At 41.3% G+C, this 13717-nt stretch overlaps 1 protein-coding gene across 1 annotated transcript in view; it reads right to left on the bottom strand.

The window, feature by feature from the left end:
- The window catches only part of LOC113988510 (protein unc-13 homolog B-like), a gene marked incomplete at its 3' end in the record, with an annotated part of 121171 nt that overhangs the window by 72933 nt on the left and 34521 nt on the right, over positions 1-13717 (bottom strand). Inside the window, exons 6-7 of the mRNA XM_039384254.1 lie at positions 6364-6434; positions 3714-3771 (exon numbers count right to left, since the gene is read on the bottom strand). Coding sequence (XP_039240188.1) covers positions 3714-3771; positions 6364-6434 — 129 coding nt within the window. The remainder of the gene's footprint in view (positions 1-3713; positions 3772-6363; positions 6435-13717) is intronic.

The following is a 13717-nucleotide window of genomic DNA, read 5'->3' as shown; positions in this document are numbered from 1 at the left end:
CTGCTCTCTTCCAGATTTGTAAACTCCCTGACAAATGGTGTAGGACAGTATTTACAGTAGCTGATATTAATCACGTCTGCCAAACCTTTTTTGCAAAGATGCAGAATATCTTTCTCATCTCACTTTGGACTGTGACTGATCCAAGTCAGAGTTGCATTTAAAACACTCTCAGTGTGACTCACTTATGGATTATAATGGACTTTTAGGTTGCCAGAAATGATTTTGAGCATACAAGGAAAACATATCTGTAACTCCCCACAATAAATAACTTAAAGCTTATTGACTCAATGCCAAAATAATCAAATAACGCTTCTTCAATCTGCTTCATTTAAAGTGAATTTCAGACAATAAAACCTTGGGTTTCTTTTTAATTTACATTTAATATCAGGCTGCTTGTAAAAGCTAATATGGGGATGCTTCAGTTATTCAACAATGACTTATCAGAAAATTAAGAATTATGACTGCCTTTAACATAAAGGCAAACAAAACTGGATCCATGGGCACTATAGCGCTTTGCTTATGGTTCGGAATCACTGAAAGTTAAATCACTTGGAAGCATTCAATCTTTCTGGGGCAGGAGAAATATACAGGGAAGCACAGCAGTTGGAAGGTAAAAATGAAACAGTTAAGTATGATAAAGGAAGAGACAGGAGTGCCAAAATCAGCAGGGCTTAGAAGAACCACCTGCTTCATTTAAGAATAGGTAGGAAGCATAAATACCGCATTATCTCAGAAAGTATGGGTCAGACTCTTCTAAGAACAAAACAGCATTTGAGACTGTGAAAGTGGACCTGAAAGCCCAATAATCTCTGGAAAAACTGGAGCTTCTAGTCTGGGCTGAGATTTCCCATGGTACCATGCCAAGGCAGCAGCCCATACACAACCAGAGACAAACCCCCACCCTCACAGATCAGACGATGGCTTTCAGACTGGGCCCACCTCTCTTCTCCCACATCCTGCTCCATCCATCTCTCCCTCTGTACTCGTGGGGGGACAACAGAACAAGTTGCATCCATGCAGGAGGAGGGAAACAACCACAAGAAGGTTGTTGGGGAAAGGGAACAGACATGTCTGCAAAGTACAGAAGCAGAAGAGGGCATAAGTGTAATCTAATTTAACATATAAGGAGAACATGTATTTCTCCATTTAATGAACCTGATCTTTCCTGCTGGAGTAGGTTTTCTCTAGCTAGAACAAGGATGTCAAAACGTTCTTCTGAGACCTGCAAGAGGGCTAAGCAGGACACCAGTGGCATGTGCAGTTATGCACCATTTTTTTAAATGCAACCTATATGAAGTGTTTTGCGGCACTTCTGTTCTATACTGCATCAGGTGTGGTTTCTTTATCAGTTTTGTATTTTTTAGGATTGGGAAGACATTCTCCTGGGGCAAAAACTATTTACACTGAGCATTTCTCTTTCTCCTTTTAAACCCTTTGTCTGATGTCCAGCTGATTGTGTCCTGCTCCCAGCAGTGACCATATCTCATCTGGCACATCATGATGGAAAATTGGATGAGTCTTGCAAGTGTTCTTGAGGATGTTTTTATTACATCTAAAAATATAGCTATCAATTATTAACCCACAAGGTAAGTAAGAACACTACGTACTGGGCACATTTTAGGCTCCTGCGTGAAAGGGGTTAAGCTCCTCTGTCACATGCAAAGGTCAGGTCAGCTTTCAACAAGATACAATCAATGTACCTTCTGGGTTAAACTCTTGAGTACCCAAGGACTGTGCTACAGTCAGGAAAACTGATGGTTCTAATGCACAGGTTGATGCAGGGAGAGTTCATTTTTCAAGAGTACCTCTATATTAAATGTCTAATTTACATTTTTCCATGTAAACAGATATTCATAGATGCCAGATACTTGCAGGCAGTAAATAAGCAAAAGTACATGCAGTGCCATGAGCTTTATTGAAAATTCTTAAATACATTAACCACATACTGCTATGAAATGTTTAACATCCATTCTAATGATGTTTTAATCCCATGAATGATTACACTAATTCTTGTGTGACATTACTGTTCAAAGCAGGGGCCTTCAATTAATTATTGTAAAAGGTCACTTTCAAGGAAGGTGCACGCTGTTAACAGGCAGCACAAAAAGGGCAGCTGCAGTGCTGCTCCTCACTGTGTCTGCCTGTGAGAGCCCATTTGGTTCTCCAGGGGAGAAACGGGCTACAGGTAGATGTAAAAGCACCCTGCTGTGGGAACAGGTGCAGCTATTTTTTCTACACAGAAGCATTCCTTCTAATTTACCCATACATCGCAATAATTAGAAGAGCCAATGAAACCAGCCTCTCCCAAACAGAAGCAAAGTCCAGGGCACAGAGCCAGGAAAGCAATTTCAGCAAATATGTTAATTTCTTCGACATTTCACATCAGGTAGCTTTTCTTTGACCTTTTGGCATCAGGAGTTCTGCTCACTATGCTAATATGATTTAATAAAATATCTGTTTCTCCCAAAATGCTTCTTATTTGTAGGCTTAACAAATCAATTGTAACCTTTTGACTATGTAAAAAGCGAAACAAAACACAAAGAAACCCACCCAAAACAGATCACCAACAAAAAAAACAAAAACAAACAAAAAAAGTGCTTTATTCTTTACATACACTTTTTTTTTTCAGAAAGGGAGGACACATTCAGTGTTACCTGGAGTGAAAGCATTGATGAAATACTCTCATATGGAGCTTTGTACATTTTCCAGCTACACAGCACATTTGGATTTTCTAAGCAATTGGTTAATATCCACATTTTGTTGAAGATTCTTTTCAGACAACATTACAATACTATACAGAGTAATTAATTCTACTCAAAAAAGTAAACAGTAATTAGCATTTCCTAATGTTATCAGTTTTGAGGAGATCCTATAATCAGCCTAATGGATAAACAGCCTGCAACGTGTAATATCCAAGTCTTACAGGATTTGAAGTAGAGGATAAAAGATTTGTCTAAATTATGAGACTTGAATTTTATTAATGTTGTTGCCAAAAGTAGATAAGACATTCACAAGAGACATCACTGAGCTTTCATCTATTGTACGTTAAAAGCAGTGTTTCAGAAATCTAATTTTGCAGACCATCAGATACAGTATTTCCTAGGTTATTTTTCCATCCACGTTTTCAGAAGCATAAAAAAATGCAAGACGAGATAAGCAGAAATTAGTAAAAGCATTTTTTCCATCCATCAACACAGCATTGAAAAGTAATATTAAAGAAATTAGACATCAAGTACACAAACCTCTGGTGCATGTTAAAAGGCTACCACCAGTACTTGTCTCCATCTACTTTCTGCCTCTTCAAATTTCATTAAACAGTAATAAAAATAATATTTAACACAGGATGTTTAAAGATAACACGTTTAAAGAGCCTGACTTAGTCACATGAAAAAAACTCAGCATTTTCTTACAGGCATCAATATTACAAGGGTCTAACAATCCAGGTGACTTTGAACACATTTGCTGTTCCTTTTGCACATAAGGACTCCAGCAGGTTAGACTCAATTTTGCTTCCTTGCATCAGAAGCTTTAGACCAGCATTTTGAGGAACACAGCTTTTCATAACTGACAAAAGTTGCTGGTTGCACAGAGATTTAAGTATTTCTAGCAAGAAAATATTGTTCTGATGTACCATCACTTGATAACTAAGCACAGAAGGAAATTAAGTACACTGTAAGAGGAAAAAATATTGAGAAGAAAAAAGTCTAACTTACAACACTGGGAGGCAGCACTGGGCAATGGTTTCTTCTGGACTTCCTCCTGAAAGGAGTACTAAGGGAGGAAAAAAAATAGGGAAAAACACAGATGGATAAAAAAGCAAATGGTAATTTTATGAAACAGCTTTCAGAATACAGCATGCCACACATAAGAGAAAATATCCCTGGTAGTATCAAAGCATAATATCTATAAGGATAATATCTATAATATATTCTCCATAATATAAACACAGTCCCAGAAGTGTCCTTCTTTTCCATGCTAAAATCACATGTTCCGAAGTGCACATCTTGTTAGGGTGAAATCTGCTTTACTACAAGCACAGGCCCCTACTATCAATTGTGAGGCCTCAAATTAGACACCCAAAAGACCTGATTCTCCACACCATGATGTCGGTGTGACAGGGAGCTCAGAACTGAGTATAAGCCTGTTTACATTTAGACACTCCAGCAGAGCTTAAACAGCTCAAAATTCAAGTGGGCTCACAGCAACTCTGCAGCAGGAGATGGAAGCAGTTAGATAATTAGTGTGTCTGGCAGGGTAGGAACACAATGTTTGCCCAGCCAACACTTGCAAACTCTCCTGTGATCCACTTTACATCCAAAGTAAAGAATTTTTCCTCTCATTTAATACTAAATTAGAGAACACAGAGGTATTTCAATTAGCCAGCTTTGACTTTTTACAAAGCTGTTTGTTACAGCATCAAAGCATTCCCAAGGGGAATGCCAGTGATTTTATTTTGTTATTCCATCTTGTATTACATAGAGATACGAGAAAATTAGGACAATTGACCAAAATAATGAGAGCAGTCTTTGCTGGGAAAAAAAGGTCTGACAACAAAGGAAATGGCAAACTCAGCAAGATGGTGCTGCAGCCTGTGCAAAACAGGGCCACCAGACAGTCTCTCCTTGGATTTGGTAAGGATTAATGGCCAGTTCTTTACATGGAAGGTGACAACCCGCAGACTTCCGCTGTGGTTATCTTCCAATCTGTGCTATTTAAAATGCACAAGGGATCCTGAGAGGTGGTTAGTCTTGTCATCAGCAAACTGCCAACCCACTGAGTTAATCAGGATTGTGAAAACAAGAACTGCCGGATCTGACAGCACTGACTGGTTGACAAAGTGGTGAAAGGAAGTCTGTTGATGAGCAATTTCAGAAGCACAGGACAGCAACGGGTTCTGAATTATTATCCTCAGAGATCCCAAAATGGCAGCAGTTTGTTCTTTTTAAGGCATCAGCCTGACGGCTATCAGCAGTCCCAACATGAAAACTGAGTATTGTTTGTAGGAAGAGAGGCTGGAAAGCATTTTTATGACACCATATGAACTCCAAATGAACCTGCCTATTGAATACTGCTGTGCAACCTTAGTCTGTTCATTCATTGTCTCAGAGATAGCTGAACTTAACGTACAGAAAAGAAGATAAAGGCACAAAGCTGCCCTGCACCATAAATACCACTGTGCAGACTGGGATTCTGCAGCCCAAAAGGTGAGGTCTGTAAAGGTGAGTGGCACAGAGTGGATGCATGAGGATCAGTCATTTAATTTGTCCAAATAAACCTGCCACCAGCTGGTTTCACAACATTGGGTTTATTCGCCCAGAGCAAATAAGGTGTTTCTTCAGGCAATACACAATTAAGGTGCTGAATTCCTTTGCTACAACATAACTGACCTGGGTGCACTGAAAAGGCAACTGCCATCCACAAAGAAAAATCCACTGAATGCTGTTAAACACAAGAATACTGCCTCTGGCTCTGGAAGTTCCTGAGCTACAAGTCACTGCCAATTAGATGAACATGCAATGAAGATCTCATCCCCACTCTGGGTGGCTGGTAGACATGGGACAAGAACCTTAAGTCAGACACTGCAAAGGTGTCCTTACATTTTCTCATTTTCTCACTGGTGACACAGAACAGCCACAATGAATTTGAGACCATTAGGTCACAAATACAGAGAGATTATTTTGGTACTGGTATTTGACAAAAGCATGCACTTAGCATGCAGATGAATGGCACAGTAGGGAAAAAAAAGTCTCAGGGTATCTGTCAGCAAGTACCAGCTCAGTGAAGCACTAGAGGGCACCTTTGCTTCACTGAAGTACCTGGCACGGACTGCTCCTACAGCCCATGGGAGCAGGGAGGCACCACAGCAGTATCACTGACAGGACAAATCACAGACTGAGCTTTTTCATCGACTCCTAGAGGTTCTCAAGCCTCTAGAAAGGCAGGAGAGATTGCCCCAAACATTTTTATCCACCGAAAAACTGGTCTGTCCTCAGTCAAAAAGAAAATCCACCTTATTTTCCTTCATCTGTGCAGTAAAACAACTGACTCATACAAGGAGCAGAAAAGAACAGATGAAGGATCCCAGAAGAAAAGTCTCCTGAAGTCATCGCATTGGCAGAATATGTTGTAAGTTATCTTGCTATGGAAAGAGACCTATCAAAGGGTTTAAGGAAGTACCATGTTCTTACTCAGTGATGTTCACATCAACATGTGTGTATGGTTTTTTTAAAATGCTACATTTCTGGTACAGGCGTTACTATGTTAAATCTTACTTTGCAAACAATCACAGGGATCCAATACAAAGAATAAAAGCAAGTTATATGGCATTCAGGGCTACGTTAATCTTTCAATTTAGATATTTACCTCATCATCTCCCAGTGAATTTATTTGTTCCAATTTTCTGGTCCAGTATCTGGCCTCTTCTTCAGGGATATCTATATCAAAAGAGTAAGTCACACCACCTTATTAACGAGGCAAGCTTGCATTTATCACCATTAGCATTAAAACAGGGAGAGCAGTCCAAGATCACACCACAAAAAACCCACATGTGATTTTGAAGAAATAAAACTGTCTTAGGTTAGCACTCAGATGAAAAAACAAACATTGTAAATAGTAACACAGTTCAAGGGCTTACATTGCTTTCTTGTTTAAAGCTGATTAACCAAATGCACACTGCACAAAGGTAGGAAAGAGAAAGAGAGACTGGTTCACATTTAATTCAAATATTAGTTTCATGAAGAGCCATTTCGCAATGATATTTTAATACACTTGCTATATGCCTGATAACACATAAAAATAGCCTCTTCTGGAGGCTTTTATAACCTCAATAGAACACGAGCTCCCTTTGAATAGCACATCTTACCTAAATACCTGGTGTAGCACAAATTAAATCACAAAAGCTAAATGGTCTCTTTTATTCCTTTGCAGGCAATAAGCAAAATCTTTTCAGGTAAAGAATAGTGTTACATTATAGGCAGTCATATTCACTTGAAAGCACATTCCTACTTTTACACCACACTGCAACTTCATTGTGAAATGAATCACAACAACACTTTTACCTTCTAGATTTACCAACTGGATGACTGGCAGCAAGTAGCAAGCATTATCACCTTTATTTTGGTAACTATTTCTATTCTCTATTTCACACTTTGAAGTAATATAGTGTCCTAATGGAACACAGACTTCTGCCACTCGAAATTTCACCTTTCAAAGCACACTCTGGGAGATGTAGATGAACTGCTGTGAAAAGCTTGACACAAAATTATTTAGGGATGGGGTGGTGTAAAATCATTGGAAAAGGAAAAAAAAGGTTATGGGTTTGTTTTTTGTTGTTTTTTTTTTTTAGCTACTCAATATCCCTGACTGTAACAACTTCTGAAATCTGGCTATTCATGGCCTGAAACCACCCCAGTGCAGAAACTTCAAAGCTCACAGAGGAAGGAAGTGGAGGCAGTGCTCCAGCTAGACAACGCCAGCCCTGCAAGCCAACAAGAAGATAGTGCTATACCAGTTCAGCTGGTTTTCCCATCCTCTGTAACCCTTTACACTCTCAGGTGGCCTCAAAAGGAGCCAAGTTTATGTCTAAGAAGTTTGTTCTCCTGACAAGAACTCCACCCAATGACCACCACCACAATGGTGTGTTCAGCTATACATTGGCAAGAACAGGATAAGCAGGCTTGGGATGGCCTCCTGGTGAAAAGGTGATTCAAAAAGTTACATCCACCCTCACTCTCGAGAGAAAAAAGAACAGGATTTATTGGCAGGTGAGCATTCCATTGGAACTATGATGCTTTCAGGAAGGATCAAGTATTGTTTTCTTCTTGTACTTTGATGGGATTATCCGTCCTACATGTGTTCTCTCCCAGCCACACAAATAAATCTTATGAAGGCAGTGACCCCAGAACATTGGAAATAATAGTGGCCATGAACCACTATCAACAGGAACATGCCAGATTTAGTGGAATTTCAAGCTTCAGAAGTAGGTATTTCCTTGGACTACAAATTCAATTCTACACCTTTGTAAGAGAAACATCACTGTATTTTTATGCAACTAGTCTCACCCAGACAAGGGGATAAAATAGTTGCCACTTGACACAGTTTTATGGAACCTTAACCCCTGGCTCAAAAAAAAACTGCATCAAGTAGGAAAAAAGACAATCTATTTCTCCTTGCTTGGAGGGAGACCAAAGTAATTTACCCCAACCATAATACACAAAGCCAGTTGCTCTTCCTGGTGTACAGTACATTACTTTGTTGTTAAATCCTAACAGAAAACAAGCTAAGACAAACATGAGAGAGTCTTCCAGAACTGCAAGAGTTGTAGGAAAACATACATGGTTTTGATCATCAGAGCTTTAGATCACAGCTGCACAGATTTATTAGACAAGCTCTGCAGAAATCAGGGTCGGCATTCAGGGAGAATCTGGATAGAATTGACCTAGAAAGAAGACATCAATGAACTGAACGGCTATCAGCACACAACCTGATGAGATTTAGGAAGACAAACTCTAACAAGGACCTGAAACAATCAAAAACTTACAGCAAAGCCTATGGAATTGTCTTTGAAAGCCAACACTTATCTAAGACATGAAGAAAAACTCATGAATTGAGGACTAGAGGTCAGAGCCTATCTTGTATCCCAGATGCCCATTTCATAAGTAGAGCGATCAGATTTTTACTGCAGGATTGCTGCTTCCATTGAAACAGCTTCTTATGCAAGTCAGAGATAAAAATCTGCTACTGTCCAGATACCAGCTGCTTCAAGGACATCGTCTTGGTCTTAGAGAAACTCTTGTCATCAATACTAATGCCAGTACAATTACTGCACAGCAAACGTTAAACATGAAGCAATGGGCCTATGACCTTGAGTCAAGTAACCTGCCCAGATGAAGAGATCCCAACGAGATAGAATTCTTGATGTTTTGAGGAAGCAGTTTGTTTTTTACTTTCACAATTCTGTTGTGTCTCACCTCAGCCAGCAGTTTCGTTGAAGCTCGTTCTTTGGAATGCAGAGAATAGAAATCTCTAGCGCAGAGATCACAGACCACTTGCAAGGCCACATCCATTGGCCACCTCCTACATCACTGCTCAACTTTGATTACAATGGAAATTACTATGCTACATTAACTGTTGCTTACAAGATACAAATGTGGAACTAATCCAAAAAGAGGACACCTGATGACAGCTCTGGACTCCACTGACATCACGCCTGGTGAACAGAAGGAGCAAGGCCACATGTCAGTGGAACTTATTCATGGCCACATGAATAAGAGCAGAGACGAGATGGGCAGCTATGTTCAATAGCTTTTGGGGCTTATTAATTTGATGCCAACACAGAAATATTGCAAGCTTTACTGCCCTTGCTCCTACTGCCATCCTCAGCTAGAAGCTGAACCCCTTGTTTTCTCTGGGCTCCTGGTGTTAGGGAGCAGTGAAGTCCGGTTGCTCCCCAAGGGAGGGGAGGATCCCCCGGCTGGCAGGGTAGGGGACTTGCCAGTTAGGGTCTCATTCTTACAGCACCTGAGCAAGGTGAGCAGAGCAGGCCCAGAGATCATGGCAAGGTTCAACCAGGAGCCCAGATTGGCAGCCAGGTCCATGATGACAAGGCAGGCCTGAGGTCGAGTCCAGACAAGGGTCTGAATCTATGGGGTCAGGCAGAGACAGCAGGCAGAGACACGGCACTGGCTGGGGTGAGGGATCAGCAACTCCCACAACACCACTCAGAACTGAAGGCTCAGAGCTGAGCTGAAGTGGGATTCCTGGGCACATGAGCAGAGGTGTTGGGCGGAGGTCCCAGGTGAGGCTGCTCAGAGCAAATAGGATGTATCAGTGTACCCAGGGCCCTGACATCTGGATACAGACAGACACAGAAATGAGGACACAGCAGTACAGGCACTTATCAGACTTATCAGAGGAAGGAAATAGAGGAGAATTTGGTGCATCTATACAGACCACTCCACTCAGTTATACCCCTTGAGGTCCTAAACATGACAGTATTCCTGCCTAGAGATCTCTAGCTTGGCAATAACCAGGCATTTCAGCCCTAAAGCTTTTCTTCTCCTCAGGTTTAGTGGTCCTTGCTCTAATCCTTGCACATCACCTTGTGCCTCCTGGGTTTTTCCCAGGTAGCAAGTCCTGGGCTGGGGCATACCCCAGCTCAGCATAAGAACAAGTGCTGAAGGTGATACCCTCTCTCTCCCCACTTTCCTACAAGCCTCTACCTGGCTTCGCCTCTTCCCAACCCCAATTTCTCCCCTTTTCCAATGTATGGGAAACTTCGCAGGTTCTCACTGAAATGAGTTTGTCAAGCTGAGTGTTTCTTTCTGTTCAGTTCCTAAGACAATAAAACAACAAAGCACATTTACTCCACCTGATGGTTGGATGTAGATCAGCATGCTCCCAGCCTGGGAGTAATGAGAACACTAAAAGCATCTTCACTCCAATTATGAACTAGAAACTGCCTGGCACAGAACCAAACTGCTATAGTTTGGGAGCCAAAAGCATTTTTGAGTGCTGCATCCTGTGAGGGATTTACACATAGTCATTGCATTTCTAAAAAAGGGGGGCAGAGTAAAATTGCTTCAAAACAGAACAATTTTACACTTGAAAAGCAGCATCCTGAAAAGTCTGTGCCAGCACACACTCACTGCATCAAAACAATAATAGCAAGACTGTCTTCTCTTTACCAGTAAATTTTCTAAACCAACCACAGAAGGCTTTCTCCCTTCCTTGATATGTCTGTCTTGTTCCTGAGAAGAAACAGATATGATCAGTGGAGAAACCTGCTCCAGCCTGTCTTTGCTCACAATCCCATGAAGAAGGCAGTTTACTGCCATTTTTGATAGACTACCAAATATAAAAATGCTTTGCACCCTATGAGTTAATATCAACTCTCACTAACGCTTCACATTTCCCACGCTCACTCTTCGCTGCACTTTTACAGAAGAGGATTTTCAGTCATCCTGTTTCTGTGAGACTGAACATTCAAACACCTGGGGCTGGCAGAGATCATTAGAGGACAATCTGGCCCCCAGCAGCACAGTCCATCACACAAAAGGGTCCACAGGTCTGCTCTCTCCTGTACACCCTGTGCTGATGTCACACTAATGACACTACTCACCACAAGGCAAGAGCTGCATCTGGAATGTGCAATGGGACACATGGGCCATATGTCAAGGCCACCACAGTAGTTCTTTTTCCTGTTAGAAATCTGGGCATTAACGAAGTTTAGCTCCTGTATGACCTCAAAAAAGCTTATCTAAAATCACCAGAAGCAGCGACTAAACTCTCATCAGCCTTTGTCAGGAGATGATTGCTTCCCAACCCTAAGCCTGGTAAATACTTAAAAACAACTTCATATGAAACACCCCCCCCCAAAAAAAAAACAACCAAAAAAAAACCCCTCTAAGTTGCCTTCATCATATACTACCATTACCAGCATCAGCATGTTCTGCATTTATTTCAGCTTTAGCTGTTGCCAGTCTCCAGAGAACCAGGAGAAGAGATACCAAGGAGGTAGACTCTTGAATATATCATGTGGATGCAGAACAATAAACCAGTTTCTAAACCTCACTGCACACACAATCATGTTTTACATCACAGATTTCAGCTTTTCTGTTTTTCAAGTTCACTTATTCTCTTTTATAAACCCTAAAAAACTTCTCAAGCTCCACTTAAATAAAACAAAACATTTCAAATACACAGAATAACCAGGAGTACTAGATCTGTATACATCTAAATGAAAGAGAGCAGCCAGAAGTGATAGAAAAAGCACAGAAGCACAGCCAAAGAGAACACACAGTTTTTTAAAGCTGCTATCCCAGACAGCAGTGTTTTACTCGACTTGAAAAGCAGCACAAGCTGTACATGTGCACACATATCCCTCTGCTTCTCATGTATCTACAGTAGCCAAGAGATCCTCACCTGGGAAACAAAACATGATACACAATGTTCCTAAGTGTCACTTCAAACCTGCTGTTATTAAAATATTGCCTCTAGTGCACTGCTGATGACTTAAGAACTTCCACAGGCAGATCAGTGATCCACTTAGCTCCCTGTGTAGGTTTAAAGGGGCAGTTCCCAGCTCATTTTGAAGAGTCTTAACATGTAGGGCACTGGGAGTCCACATTGCTGCCATCCAGCTAAAGGGAAGCCGACCAGCAAATCCACTGGGGGAGATGTAGAGGCACTGCTGTGAGCTGAGCTGCCTCCATGCATCTCTCTGAGGCTCACAGTACTTGGGGCAAGGAGACAGAGCCTAACCCATGTTGCAGGGTCCTTCTCTATCGTAGAGGTGACGGCACAAGACACTCAGTCATGGTGTGAAGGGAAGCACTGCTGGAGAAGGTGACGCTCCCTTCCAGAGAAATATCACCCCCCTTAGTGCCTACTGCTTTTCAACCTGCCTCTGACCTTGCCGTGGCAGGACACACTGAAAATTGAGATAGAAGCAAAAACTGTAGCACTCTTCAAGGGAAGAGCAGCAGAAGCCTTGAAAGACCTAACTCATGCACCCATTTTTTCCTGGACATTATGAAACACTGGAAAGGCAGACAACTTTTCACACCCTACAATAAAACTCCTTCAACACAGCAGTGTGGACTTCCTGTTGCTTCAGTATTTGGTCTAGTAAGCAAAGAAATAAGTAACAGATGTACTTTAAATGATCAATTGTGTTAAAAACAGAAGAATCACAAAAATCTTGTTATTTATTGTCTGCTCTGCATGAAATCCTACTTCTCCAAATGTAAAAATTTAAACTAATAGTAAAAAAAACCCCGAAAAAAAAACAAATAAAAACTCTTGTGAGTATAGTAGTAGGGAGAAAATAAATTATTACCTGAAATAGTTTTATTTTTTAAATGCAGATGCTCTAATACATAATGATTTACAGGGAGTCTGTTTTCTTATGCTTGAAAAAAAGAATCTCAAAATGTAATGCTGTTCAAAATATGAATTGCAGAAGAAAGCAAATTCACTTTTTGACCCTCTTTGAACACAAAGGGAGACTCCAGAACTTCATTTTCTTTTAAAGCAGTGACAGATTACAAGCAACTGTGTCACAATGAACTTAGATGAGAAGGTAGTGGCTACAAGCCTTGCCTTCAGCTGTGTGTGCTGTGTTCTGCCCCTCCCAGAAGCCTCAACACTTGCCCCAAAGAACCAAGATTTCCATGTGAGGTGAAACGAAGTGTGTTGTTCCTCCTCTTACATAACAAGCAATTTCAGTAATAAACTTCCCACTGACAGGGTGAAAGCTGTCAAATACCTTTTCCCCCTTTACACACTGGACTGTAGTTAAAGAGTAGTGCCATTAGAACACTGAAGTACAACCATCCAGGGGACTGTGCACTCAGAACAGTACACTCAGAGCACTAGATACGATTTGCACCGACTGTTGTGCTGCAGGGCCAAGGCCTGCATCCTCCCCTGCACCAGCAAGGGGGCTATGAGACTCAACGATGTCCTCACTCCTTCCCACAACAGATGGCCACCCCTGACAGGTGCTGGCCAAACGCCAGCGGGTGCACAAATGTTCCACCCCTGCTTAGAGCATGATATAAATTCCCCACACTGGCAGGGGGCTTGGCAGCTAAAAAGAAGCAACAGGCAGAGAGGGAGAAAGGAGCCTTGCAATGACAGACAACTCTGAAACACTTCAATACCCAGTGCATGAAAAAAACAATAGCACAAGCCCTAAAAACATCATCTCTGCTCT

The sequence above is a fragment of the Pipra filicauda genome, unplaced genomic scaffold (assembly GCF_003945595.2).
Source record: "Pipra filicauda isolate LSUMZ 115617 unplaced genomic scaffold, ASM394559v2 scaffold343_size770392_pilon, whole genome shotgun sequence".
Lineage (NCBI taxonomy): Eukaryota > Metazoa > Chordata > Aves > Passeriformes > Pipridae > Pipra > Pipra filicauda.
Note: the sequence above shows the minus strand (reverse complement) of the source record. Positions and strands in the feature narration are given on the sequence as shown.